At 36.6% G+C, this 14,474-nt stretch overlaps 1 protein-coding gene across 4 annotated transcripts in view; it reads right to left on the reverse strand.

Moving 5' to 3' along the window:
* Positions 1-350: 350 nt before the first annotated feature.
* SKAP2 (src kinase associated phosphoprotein 2) overlaps positions 351-14,474 on the reverse strand; it is a 115,703-nt gene continuing 101,579 nt past the window's right edge. For all 4 annotated transcript variants that reach the window (XM_065665925.1, XM_065665923.1, XM_065665926.1 and 1 more), the window contains 3 exons: positions 10,537-10,649; positions 905-1,006; positions 351-505 (listed from right to left, as the gene is read on the reverse strand). In XM_065665925.1, coding sequence (XP_065521997.1) covers positions 914-1,006; positions 10,537-10,649 — 206 coding nt within the window. In that variant the 3' untranslated portion in view covers positions 351-505; positions 905-913. The remainder of the gene's footprint in view (positions 506-904; positions 1,007-10,536; positions 10,650-14,474) is intronic.

Here is a 14,474-nt window from a genome sequence, read left to right on the forward strand (position 1 = left end):
TACAAGAACATTTGGAAACAGAATACCCTGAAGACTTGCAATATTACACATAAATTTCACTTGATTTTCCTAGGAACTGCACAAAATGTACAGTGAGCATTAAAAGGTTAATGCATGCACGAACTGAGTAACAGTTTTCTACTTTCAAAGTTCAGATTAATTTTTCTAAATCTGAGGAAATTCCTTGAAAGAACACAAACCCATCACTATGCAGAGTGCTGCTAGTATGCTGAAGGAAAAAGCAACAGGCACGATTTGGCTGTTTGTGCCCCATATGTTAATTACCATCTACTTCATTTCCTAGCATTACAATTCTATAAAAAGTGACAAAGAAGAACATTTCCTCAGAATTATGATCAATTACAGGTTTTAATGTCTAAAATACACAAGGCAATGATTTGACTACATTCACTGAAACCACAGAACGTGTACGGCAGAATCTTCTTCTTTCAGAGGCCGGGTCTGTAAACTGCAGCTGCACACCACTCCCAAGTGCAGATTTCTCCTGATTAGGAAGAAGGAAGTTGAAAGTTCATCATTAAACAGAAAACCTCAAGCGCGCATGTCAAACCCAGACCAAGTATCTATCCCCTTCCACAGTTTTCTGCACAGATACATGCATATATACTAAAGTAATAAAACTACAAAGCACATGAATTCTACTGAAAAAAAAAAAAATCTGGAAAAGGAACATAGTTATAAAATACATCATCTTTTGTACACTGTGGTTTCATATTTCATACAGAATCCAAGAAAAAGTGCTTTAATTGAACCTTCAATATATTTTGCCATAATCTTTATGTTAACAGGACTCCTGCAAAGGTTCCAGGAAAGAAATACTTATGAAACAGAGAACAAGGGAACATATAAGCCATTACAGAAGATTGGATTAAAATGTACTTACCCAGGCCTCTCAAATATCATACATCTCCATTATGTAGGCTTTAGGCACCAAGCCAATGGTTCCCTTCATTTCTCCTACCCACCAGCCAAATCTATTGTACTCCTAATTGAAAACAATATGCAATATTAACCTTTAGTCTGATATAAATGCAATAGAGTTTTGTATGCAACTCCTTATGGATGCTTTCTCTTATACACAGTTATAATCATTTTGACTGAAAATTAAAACATTGTATCTTTTTGTTGGAGGCATTCACATGCACTGTTAGGCAAACGCAGAAGTTAAGTTTTAAGAAGGCCAGGCATGCTCAGGAAAATGTCCTAATTACAGTCACGCTTCTCTGTAACACCTACTAAAAATAGCTGACCTCTATCCTCCATTCATCACAAATAGAAAAACCTTATCTTTGAAGCTAAAATCTAATAGTGCAATGTTGACCTATAAGAACCAACTGGGATTCTTTTAGTACCACAAGGCTAAACTCTTAAGAAACTTACAATCAACTTTATTTTAAAGGCTACTTCACTCAGATGTGAAGGGAACGCTATGTATCTATTACATAATCTCTTTCTATGGTCAAAGTCTACCCTTGCGTTAGGCTTGCAGAAAATTCTACAGCAGATTTCATATGTCTGACAGATGACTAATGTACTTTTGTTTGAAATTTGTTTAGGCTTCGTGAGATAAATATGAAACAAAATGAATTATAATAGTTTAAAGAAATAATATCTTCCAAAAGCAATACCAAATATTGTGGGATCCAAATTTAATTTTTTTCCTATGACATAAATATTTTAAGATCAATCCTAACAGTGGTTCAATAAATTGTAACAGCTGAAATTGCACACACACATATATTGAGTTACAAATGAAGCATTATTAAAACAGAGACCCCATTCAAAATTGAATGATTAGTAAGACAGAAATTACTTTGGAACAAACACGGAAAATACAAAATACACAGATATCTCTGGTAAGCAACGTCTGCTTCCTGCTACGCTGCTCTTCCAATGAGAAAAGCAAAAGGCTGTAGGATTTTGAATTAATGGTCCTACTGAGATGAAGCTATTATTTTGACTGTAGATAAAGTTTTTTGGTTATACATAGTCAAGTGGAGCTTAAGGGTTAATGGAGTTTCATTAGAGCCCGAGCTATAATGATTTGCTGCTGGCATATTTGGCTGGGTAGAGAGTTCTCTAGGGTCCTATGAGGTGCTTAGTGTACTCAGCTCTCCCTGTGCTTAACTACAATGAAGCCCTGCTGATGGCCCACTTTCACGTGGGCTTAGGGGTTTTTGTGTTTGTAAGGAGGGTTTTTTTGCCTTTTTATTTGCTTTAAACATGCTTGCATGCAGGCACACGCACATTTTTATATTTTCTTATTGCGGAAGGCTGAACACAAGTCTTAAATTAAACATTTTCTTCCCTCTCTTCATAGTGAGTTGGTGATTTAACAGATTGCATCCTACTACCCATAAAATACTGCAGTAAGCATGCTTTAAAGAAAATCCACATTAAAAAGCAGCAGGAAAACCTCTGGTTTTGATGTGAACATACAAATGAGAAAGCTGCAAAAATAATTCCACCTTCTTCCCCCTTCCACTGCTGGACAGACTGCTGGGACTGGGGCTGGTCTGAAAGTCTAAGGGTATCTGGACTTGATCTTCAGTGCAAACTGCTCTTCACAGAAGTTAAGAACCCCTCATAACTTTTCCCATGGGGGTACACTTTACACCCCAAATCCTTAAAGGCTAAATAAAAACCTGACACTGAGGTTTATAATGTTCCAGATCAGCCTGTTTTAAGATCTGTGGTTTATCTCACAATGCACTGGTTATATATACAAACTGGTTTTCTAGACTGAAGTAGGAAATTGCTGAAGGGAGCAGTACTCACGTATACTACTGGAATCTCAGCAATAAATCTCTCCAAGAGAAAGCAACAAAAGATCTTAAGCTGTTACATGGAACTCGTGAAGTGACTGACAAAAGTGATTAAGCAAGTTTTGCTAGACATCAGCCAAAAAAACAAACAATACATGAAATGAGGGAAGTGGCTTAGTTAAGCGGTCATTAAATTGCATATGACAAATGGCACAGAAAAAGCCTGTAGACTACATTATCCATTGAAAATGTTCCACTTAGCAACACTACATGAACTTAGAAATAATTGTTTTAAAAGAAACAATTCAGATACCTCAAATTAAAATTAAAAGCATGCTGCTGTTTTGAAAACTTTCTGGGTTTTGCTACTTACTAATACACCACTTACTGCTCTGGCATGAAGCTAAGTGAGAAGATGAAATGGATGTTGATGTAACAGACTAGTAAACTAATTTAAGGATTCACTGCAACCATTACAGCATACAGACAATATTGCAACACAGAAGCTTTTACTTTACATTACTATTCTTTGCATGGGTCTCAAGAGCAACATGAATCCCAATTAAACTATCTGCAGACTGTAGAAGCCCAAACAAAAATATAATGCAAATACCTCACTACCAAGAATATAAAACCTTAATCTCAGGGTTTAGAATAATTAGACAGCACTCCTTTTCAGACTGATTAAAGTACAGGCATTTCTCTTTAAACTCCTAACCACTCCTTTCCGTCCTCAGTACCACAAAAGAGTGCTTACTGGTCAGGCAGATAAGCAGTCTCCCCGCCATCACCACCATTCCTTTTTTGAAGTCCAATAAAATCCAAATTGATGTATTGTTTCTATCAACATTAGCAACTATAAACTGCTTTATAGCAATATAATTTAATTATTACACTGCTGTTGTGAGGTCCATGTGTCTGTTACTGCTGCTTAAGATGTGTAGAATAAAACCCTAAAGCCCATATTTGTGGGAAAGGATGAATAATACACAGAAGGATACGAGTACATTTTGGAGTTTTATATGAATTCTTAAGAGTTGGGAATCACAGCGCTTTTTCAAGCATCAACTTCAGATCTCAGGTACCACTGAGTTTACCATCTGGTATCCTTCACCGCATTCAGCTCTTAACATCACTGCTAACATAGGCAAGCGACTATACTTCAGAAGGACTGATAAAATAATGAAGAGTCCTTTAATCTAAGGAACCATTGTAGTCAATTTATAAGAAATATTGCATCCCTTTGTAGGATGTGTAATTATTTTCTATTAATCATGTGCTATAAAGCTACATTATGTGGTTATTCTGTTATCACTAGAAAGAGGCCTGCAGTCAGCTCATGACAATGTTAGGTAATTACTAACACAAAGCTTCTTTCTCTGTATGTAGAAATGCTATCAAGATCCAGAGGTGCTGTGATGCTCGCTGTATGAAAATAACTCTCCAAAGAAATTCAATAACTGCAAAATGAATTGCTCCAAGGCAAATAGAGGGATAGGAGAGGGGGGCAGGGCCAGATACAGCAGCCCTGCAATGAGGAGAATGCACAAGTGTGCGGCCAGGGCTCTGCCATGTGACTGGGAGCACATTTGCCATACCAGGCAATGTTAGGCAGAGGCAGGGGGAGGAAGGGGCCACCGCAACCCCTGGAAGACAAGCACCAGGGCAAAGGAATATATTAAGCCAAATAACACAAAACAACCATCTTAACAATGACCAAGTGCTTTCTAAGCTTCTTCCACTGTCTGCCAGAGTGGATTTATTTTCCCCCCGCTAAGCAGAAATTTATTAACCAAAATGAAGTAATTTCACAGTGCAGCAAGGAACAGGTTAACAACATTTAATGCGCTGGCAAAACACTCTGTACAGAGCACTATGATAGCAGGGGAAAACAATCCCATCAGGGTTTACAGGCTCTTGAAATGCTCTCAGCTGAACACACTGTGAGCAGATGCTGCTTCTTGTCCCCATCCCACCAATTTCCCTGCACCGATATGTATGCATGTGTGACTCCATAAGACATTGATCGTAAAAGTTTTTGCGCTTGGGGAAATCACAGTAAGGTAGAAATACCCTACCTGCTTTTTACAGATACCTTTTAAGTCCACAATTTCTGTACGATGCAGAAGAGAATTTTGATATGCAAAAAGATAAAATTTTTACACTCAAGGGGATTTCCAAAACAGTCTCTACCTTTAGAACAGATCCTCTGCGTAAATGAGGATCTCCAGATGCTTCGCACCATATTAACTTCAGCAAAAGTTGAGAACATCTGGTCCTTATGCAATTGCTCCCTATTGTTCAATACATATGGTATGGTTTTTGTGTTTTGTGGGGTAGGAGTTTTTATTTGTTTTGTTTCTTTTAAAAAGTTGCTGAAAATCATCATTGTGTTTCAATGCCTTGAAGAAAACAATGCAGTTGTATTTAAAGAAACACAGCTGAAGTGTGTGAACTCAAGATTTTTCTCCTGTTCTCTTCCAGTGGCACTATAAGTACTATAAACTTACTGGCTGAAGATCTGCAAACTTTAAAACTGGAAGGCAAATGTATCATCTGTAAGGCCTGTCTGGGGTTAAAATAAGTGGCCTCTCCCATCAAGCAAAGAAGTGCAGGAAGCAGGGAGAATTTTTTATTTTTAGGAAGAATATCCTGGGGGGCAATTCTGGCATTATAATATTTTAAAACATCTCCAATTCATCCAGGAGATTCAGACTAGCTAAAAGTTTTAGAGCTTCCTTTGGTGTAATTGCTGGATGATACACTATCAACCAGGGAGCATTTTTGCCACAGAACAGCATTTCCTCTAAAAAGAAGAAAATGACAAATGTTTTAGATAACTGAATTAGACTTCTTCACAGGTAGTAGAGTTGTTTTAAGACAGCAATAAAACGGTCATCTTTAAGAATGTAAGTCTTAGATTTATTGTATAGTTGTATTATTAGGTTTTATTTCCTGCAATGATGTGAGACAAAATAGACACCAATTAGAGAGTTCCAATATAAAAATCAGGGTAAGTAGACTGAATTCTGAACCAAAACTGGCCCCTGAAAACACCTTTAATGATAGAAGGCCATTTTATTTTCCATTAAATAGCACAATGCCAATTTTTTTTTTAAATCAGTTAGGTAAGTGCTTACATGTAATCAGTATACAAACCAACAGAGCTACAATCACTTTGCATTAGTCTGTCCTAACTAACCTTCCATTTAAAGGCCTTTGCTCCTATCTGATGTTTAAACATATGCCTATTTTTTTGCCCTGTAAGCAATATACCTAAACAAGCCACAAGAAGGAAATGCACAACATTGTATTGCATTTGAGTTTTGATCAGAAGCATCCCACTAAAGTGAATCTCCCAGTGCTCCCACTTTGCCCACCTTGGCTCACTTTACAGAGCCATCAGTCTCAGAGGACCCATGCTACATTTCTTTCAGAAGTGAAAATGAAAGATGCACTTCAATATATTCCAATCACTAATGTGTTCTCATTCACTAAACCAGGCTGGACCTCTTTGGACATCAAAGCCCTTTGAAAACACAGTGTGAACACCAGGGCCTCAGCACTACGTGCTTCACTCTGCAAATCTGCTCCTATTGGTACTCTGTATTTGCTAGAGTAGACATAGGCAGTATGGTCATGGAAAGCGGAATTACTGTTAAATGTGGATCTCAGTATAATCTGTCAAAAAATAGCCTTTCACACCGTGTTGAAAAATACCGAATAAATACATTTTATGAAGACTACAGAGATAATGCACAAAATGCTCACACTGATTATGAAACAGCTGCACCATTAAGTTGTGCTTTACTTCATAAGCAGTAATCTGAAGTATGGAGGTTTTGTTTGTCTGCTCAACCTGTATTTTTGCTTAGTAAAATGTGAGCATTTTAACAGACATTTATTGTATTGAAAGAACAAAAAATCTGCCACACTGGAAATGTACAACCACCGAATAAAGGTAATCTAGATGGAGTTAACACTCTACTTGCATGGAAAATTCTAGAGCAAAGGGTTAAGTCACAGATGTGATTTCCATGAATCATAAATACAAGGGTGAGCAGCATGATATTGCATTAGCATGTGCTGAAATACTAAAAAGGGAAGGAGAATTCCAATTTAAGATATAATTTCTGATTTTGAAGTACTATTTATTGCTCTAATGCAAATACAAATGAGAAGGAAATCAAATTAGCTTCAAAGTTAAGAAATGTCAGTAATTTTACTAAGCATAAGTAAAGCATAATAACGTAAGTATTTTACATTTACTTTAGTCACCTGCTAACATAGTTAATTTTCATTACTACTTGCATTTGGCTGATGAAACTATGGAAATTCCCAACACAAAACACGCACCTAAAGCAAACAAGCAAATACTGCAAGTGCTGCATGCATAAATTGTGCATACAAACTTTAACAAAAGGAATAATAATATAGCTATTTCCACTCACAGTTCTGTTTGTTTCTGAAGACTGACTTTCTGAATAGAGCTATGAAAGACTTATAAAAGGATTGTTATGCCACAGTTTGTTTCCCCATTTATCATATGGGGTTGAAAGCAAAGGCAAGCCCATAAATGAACGGGAGTTAAGAGCAATAATTATTTTAGAAAACAGGAAGCCCAAGTATCACAATTCTAATAGTATTAATGAAAAAGTCAATATTAACTAAGAAATCTTATTAATGAGTCCCTCTATCAGTATGGCTATAAAATGTTTTCTGCTGCATAGCAGGAGAGGAGTATAGAGTTTTCTGAATGTTCATATGATTCACAGTGTAAGTTATAAAAGCCACTTTTATATATTCAATAATATATATAGTACTCAAGAATATTATAAATTAAACCAATAATGAGTTTATCTGTACACATTGATCAATTAATCTGAAAATTTAACTATTTTAATAAATAAAGAAAAGCTAATAACTGTTATTTCAACAGTTCCGTTAATTCTGCCCAGATTAAAACCCCAACTTTTGAAAGAAACTCTCAAAGGTAGAAAAACCTATAAAAAAGGTTTGGGTTTTTGGTCTTGTTTTTGTTTTTGTTTTTGGAAGAGCCCATAGGACTGATGCCACACAAAAGCAACAACTGACATAATGATTTAGAAAAATACCCAAAATAGTTTTTTGAATGCACCTGTGAAACAAGGAAAACATGCTTTTCCACAGTAGTTGCACTACCCAGGCATCGACATTTGTATTATCAGAGTAAAAGCATGCAAACTATGCTCACTGCACTAACATTGTATTTTGACTCCCAGTTTAAAGCAAATTAGGGGGGATTTGTCTTTGCATAACGCTTAGCCACTCTCAAACTTCACGCCCATTCTTCTGACAGGAATTCAACTAGAAACATACACATAACACATTGCTTCTCCTGCTTTATTTAAATTCTATCCATGCCCAAATTGCTAAACTGGTTCCGAATTACTTCCGTTGTACTAATGATCTCATTTCTTGGAAACAAAAGTGTCGCTTTTCCCCTCATAAAGGTATGTGAGAAAGCAGGTAAAAATATATTGTTTTGGCATAACTGTTGCGAGGAGAGACAAATATCTATCTTATCAGATTCGTCAGAGCAAGCTATGCCTTTTATATTTCATTGTAAAACAAAGAACTATTACATGTTGCACAAATACACTTGCTATTTTGTTAATGCTTCACCCTTACCACTATAAGACTGCTGTACCCATACTCACTTCCTTATCAGCAAAATGTGATTTTTCAAGAGTAATGTTCATACCTGGCTGACATATGATAGAAAGGCAATAAAGCCATAGCCGGGTTCAAGCTGAAGCTGAATTTATGACACCATTTTGGATCCATTCACATCGCCTCCTGTCAGTACCTGCATCTCTCATTTTCAACCACTAGATGGTGTGAAAAAATAAAAGAATTGCCAAAGCTTCCTACCGGCTGCCACAAAATCCGAGTATTAATGTTGTGGATTAGGAAATATTCCTTGAAGAAAAGTCTCGACCCACTTCAAGATAGTTAGGTTCACTCTCCCTTTGGTTATATTTCCACTTACCAGACAAAGCGCTCGTAAATGATCAGACCTTGAAACTGAATCAAGTGGAGGGTTAAGATGGATAAGTCTCTGGCACTTTCCCCTCCAAGGACCCTAAATTTAGAGCTGACAGCAGTGGCCAACACTCATTTTTCTGAAAAAGCTGTAACAATCTTTAAGTGAAACGGGACTGAATTTTCTGGACTGTATTTTGGAGTAGAAATCATTCCCAAAGAGAGAGGCTCTATATATCTGGAGCAGCAGCAAGCCTGTTTCAAGGACTGATTACGGATTAATCACGGCATGACCACAGAACAGTTGATATACAGAGGACAGCTTAAACTACTGTTTTTCTATTTGGCTCCATATTTTAGATTCAATTTCTTGCTCTTTTGGAGAAGGAGCAAATGATTTTTTCACCTACAAGCTGAAGATTAAGATTTTATAGTCCACATACCATACCAGAAAAGCACAACCCACAAAGAGGCCAAACTCATACAGTGGAAACAGTCTGTTCGTGGGCTTTTTTAGGGGGAGAGGGAGAGCAGGAAGAAGTGGTTATTTTAAATTAGATGCTGTATAACTGCTTGAAAGTCTGCATAATCCAAGAGTGTTATCCGGCCTTCAGTGATGCAATGCAGTTATTCATTTAAGTGACAATGAAATACTTCTAAAGACATACACGGTCACATTACCATTAGCAATATATCTTCTACATTTTTATATAGGACCATCCTTCTATCCATAAATCTTAAATTTATTTAAAACAGAAGCTGTTACATTTATTATCTGGAATGTAGTTAAAGGTATCGGTGAAGATTTAAAGCAATTTTGACAAAACTGAAAAGTTTGAGACAGATGCCTTTAGCTTGCATGCACCTACTTGTATATTTCAAAGACCTATGCTATCTTTGGCATTAATTATACTGAACAGCAGTTACATCTGAGATAATTATTCTACATATATTTTAAAAGGTGAGTTTTCTTCCAATGAGAACTTGAAAAGAGAAATTTTCTTTGATGAATTGTCCAGAAGTAGACTTCAATGGACCATAAGATCTCTATTTTAGGGGAAGTTTTAGTTTTGCTGGGGGGGGAGGGGGTGGCGGGGGGGGAGGGTTAAGGAAAAATAAGAAAATTAAACATTAATGTAGAATAAAATCTCATGCTTATACTGCTTATCATCACTTCAGATGAGAGGAATTACATTTCTCAATTGCTTTGCAAACAGGAAAGCGGTGAATTAAAAACTGCCCAAATCTGTCAGCGCAAACAAATTAGGAATCTGAGCTGTCAGAACAATTGCAATATACATACAAAGATGAAAGCATAGTTCAAAAAAACAGACCACCTTCTGTAGCAAGATGCCCAAAACGTCAGAATCAGCACAGTCAGGAATATAAAACAGGAAACAAAAAACATAACATACAAGATAATTTGAAGATCTACAAGGTTAACTTTTACAAGCAGAAAGCACATTGTCTCCCATTAAATCAGTTAACAAATGGTAGCCAAGATTTAACAAGTAAATAAACATGCTTTTAAGTCAATTCCTGTTACACAGCTATGTTTTAAATGTGATTATAGTTCATTTGACAAAGTAATTAATTGCAGTGAATATCTGATTGTAAACAAAGGATCTGAAAGGGAGTGCCAGTTTCCCCCCATAGAACTGTGGGAATGTGCCCTTCTGGCATGGCTTGCTTTTTACAACTGTGTAGCCCCAGTAGCATCCCATACCTTGCTGAGAATGTAGATAACGTCACCACGTTTAAATGTCAGCTCATCAGGTACATCTCCTGTGCAGTCCCACAAACCTTGGTAGAAATTGGCATAATCGGTATTTTTGTTATCTGCAAAGAAAACAGCATTTTATCACAAAGGGATAAAGACTGAGGGGCTAAAGTACAAAGCAATTTATTAAAGCACACTTCTTACTCCTCTTTTTAGAAACAGCTCTTTCATACCACAAAAGGAAGTGGAAAACAAGTCTAATGTGCAAGCCCTTCATTTGCAAGTCCTATCCCTTTAAGACATGCAGCTACAGGTTTTCAAAGCATTTTCCAGCTGCAACTTAAAGCAGCTAGTTTTCTTCTAGAATATATTTCCAGCAAGCCATATTTGTATCTCAACTTGAAGCTGATAAAATTGTTACAGTATAATTAATAATAATCTGTGAAAGGAAGCCAAAGTAAGTATTCCGTGATATGCTCCCCCTCCCTCTCCTGTTCCAACAAAACTAAATAACTTCTCTGAGAACCTTTGCGATAATCCTTGATTGTTCCTTCTGAAATATTGGAGAACTTGGAAACTGTTGCTGAAGCTGCATTTTAAAAATATTTGTGTCAGCTCCAGTTTAGGACATTAAGCTCTGGCTAAACATGCAACTACACTACAGTCATAAACTCATCCTTCTAACAGCATAAGCACAATGGATGTGCTGTGTTCAAGCTGCCATACAGACCATTAACTGATTGATTATTTAGCACTCTTTGCTCTGTAATACGGCAATAACACAGTAATAAATGCTTTGTCATACACTTACAATACAGAGTACATCTACTGAAACACAGCGCTTGCACATGGTTAAATACACTGGCTGCTTCTGTTACACTGCAAACTATTTCCTGTTTTTAATTCCATGAGAATGGAGCGTGATGAGTTAATGTAAAAAGAATGTAAGCAATACCACTAAGATGACCAGTTACATTATGTATACACTAACCAGACAGAATGTATATGTACTAATAATTTACATCACTGGAAAGCTATCTTCTAATTCTGATAACATAAATATCACTGAACTGGCTGGATCAAGGCTGTCATCTTAGTTTTGTTATATGATCCTTGAACAGCAGGCTTGCTGGTTATTCCAGCATATACTAGTTACATTTGCATGTCGTTAGCACTCTACACCATTATTTATAGTTTACAGTTTAATCATGATTGGTTCACTTTATTACTGAAAAAATCCTGCTAAAATATCAAGTATCAAGACATATAAAGTGTCACGCTATAAAAAAAAAATAGCAGTATTGTTGTTCCTGTTTTGATAGAGACTTGAATTTTAATTTTAATACTCCCTGTATGAGCAAGAAGGGCTTGTTTTCTATTTATCCATTTCAGTCCATGTTCTGTACTATCTACTTTTGATGGCAATACTGTCATACTGCTACATATTTACATACTGAATTTAAAGTTGCTATGCAAGTTAGCCACTAATTAATTCTCCATAAACTGGTGATTAATAGCTGCCTCTTGCTATATAGCACTAGGGGGCGTTCCTGCTACCAGTGCACAAATTCCTTTCACCGCACCAAAAGCAGCAATACACACGTACATACAAACACCCAACCATTCAGAAATGCGATTATTTGGTTATTGCAAAATGCATAGGCAGGATTATTTCAAGGGGAGGGTGGAATCAGTTTGAAATGTTACATCTCCAAATCTTGGTCCTTCCTATTTGTCAGCTCATAATTCATCAGTTTAGCATTAGACAATTATAAAGAGTAACACAGGCTAACACCAAATTAATTTGTGATAAGTATTAAATCAGACCTCTCCTCAGTCTTTTGATACTGCACTGATCCCAGTTCCCAGTTGTATGCCATAAGAGAAAACGTAAGGCCACATGAGAAAAAACTACCTTTCAAATCTTTCAGCAGATTTGGTTTAAAATACATTAATCAGGACTTTACTTCTTCAGAACTGAAAATAAATGAATAATGATTTTTCTCTCTGACCTTTACTACTCTGAGCTCTGTTCTTACCTCTGTGTGCCTGAAGTAACTCCTGTTAACACTAATGGGAATTGCATGAGGAACATCAGCAACAGAAGAGATGCCACCGCAGGTGAGACACCTCTCCCTAGATGTTCATCATGAGCATTTAATTAAACCTTAAAGTGAGAAAGTAACTCAACTAATAACATGGCACCACTGGAAAAGATGCATTTTAAAATAAGCTTATTGCAACAGTGAAGATGTTGCCTAAAGACTAACCATGGTTTTGTGCCCTCATTTGTGAATTTAACACAAGACAGAGTTGTTTAAATCAGAAAGCCACACTTCTAGGAAAAACATGTACCAGTATACTGGGAGCATAGAAATGAAAAACAGGGACAGGAAGTGCCAGTGCAAGTTTGTGAACAAGTGTGCTGGTCTTCCAACAAGTTCTAATTTCATACTTGAAATCCTATCTTGTACCCACCAGCACAAGCTTCTCAAAATTTTTTAACCCCAACTATGCACGCATAAAAGCTAATTGTAAATTTAACTCCAGAATCTATACATCTAAAGGGCAAGATACTTCATAAAAGGATTCACAGCACTTCACAAACGCAGAGGTAGAACCAAAAAAAAAAGCTGCAAAAAACTTCTGCAAAACACAAGCCCATTATTTCTTACTTCAGGCCCTCTTTCAGTTGGGGAGGACCCTGCCACATTTCATTTGGTTGCCTCTGAAGAACTGAAGAAACCAGAATCAGGACACCTGGGTAAAGGAATTTGGCATTTATACAGTAATGAAATTACGTGGGCCTTCTTAAACACATGCAATACCTGAAAACAGCTGGTTGATTTAGCATCTAGAACTTATGTGCCCATTAGAGTTCAGATTCAAAAGGTGTTGATTTGCTGGCATTACTCTGTCACAATTACATTCTATTTTTACACACTCTGAAATGTTGTGTGCCTTAAACATACTATGATGATGTAATTACTAAGCTAAAGTCTGTAGTATTTTGAAGGCATGATGACTTATGCCACAAATACAAGACAAGACCAAAGAAAATTTAAACGTGTAGCAGCAAGTAGAAAGCAATTTGGTTTTACCTACCCACTGGTTTTAATATTACCAATCACAAGAAAAGACTGAGCACGATTTTGGATAGGTTGTTTCTCCAGGAAGCACTTTTTTCATTCCAGGACAGATATCTAGATGAACTATCCAACAGTTTCCAAAACTCTTCTATAAAGAATTCCTCACATGGTTTTCTTCTGTCGTCTCTGTTTTTCCAGTAACAACAGTAATAGGAAAAACCAGATATTTTTCTCCAATATACTGATGAAAACACTTCAGAGTTTATTTGACATATCAAACAGCAATGGCTGCCAGCCTTCCTCACAGTAGGCTCAGTCTACATATTTCACTGAAACATACTGGCACCTGACAATAAATGCTTGAAGAAAGAAAGGTGACAAGTACCATCAAGCATACTCTTCAAATCTTGTAGACTGTTTAAAACTTAAGAATGCCCGGGGATTATTCAAAGGAAAACAAAATTATAAGAGTATTCTAAAAGCCTCAAGAGACAGACAAAAACAAACCCTGGGGGAAAAAAAAAAACAGATTAAGAGTACTTATTTCAGAGCGATTTAAGTGTGCTGTCCCATTGCAGCCTGAGGCAATCTATCTGCAGGCTGTTCCATTCCTGACCCCCACCTTTTGACAATTTTGGCACATGCCATTTCTGAGGACAAACCTGTCAGAACACTAAACTGATCAAAATAAAATCAGGAATTATAGCCCAAATACGGAAACGCACTACTTAAAAAACATTAGAATAAATGTGACTGTGCCTCATTTCCACTCACCTTCCATTTTAACATTGTTAGCAAACCCTACAACAGTAGTGACTTAGAGCTGGAGTTATATTACCTGTTTATGCACTGTTT

Source organism: Lathamus discolor, chromosome 2, assembly GCF_037157495.1.
Source record: "Lathamus discolor isolate bLatDis1 chromosome 2, bLatDis1.hap1, whole genome shotgun sequence".
NCBI lineage: Eukaryota > Metazoa > Chordata > Aves > Psittaciformes > Psittacidae > Lathamus > Lathamus discolor.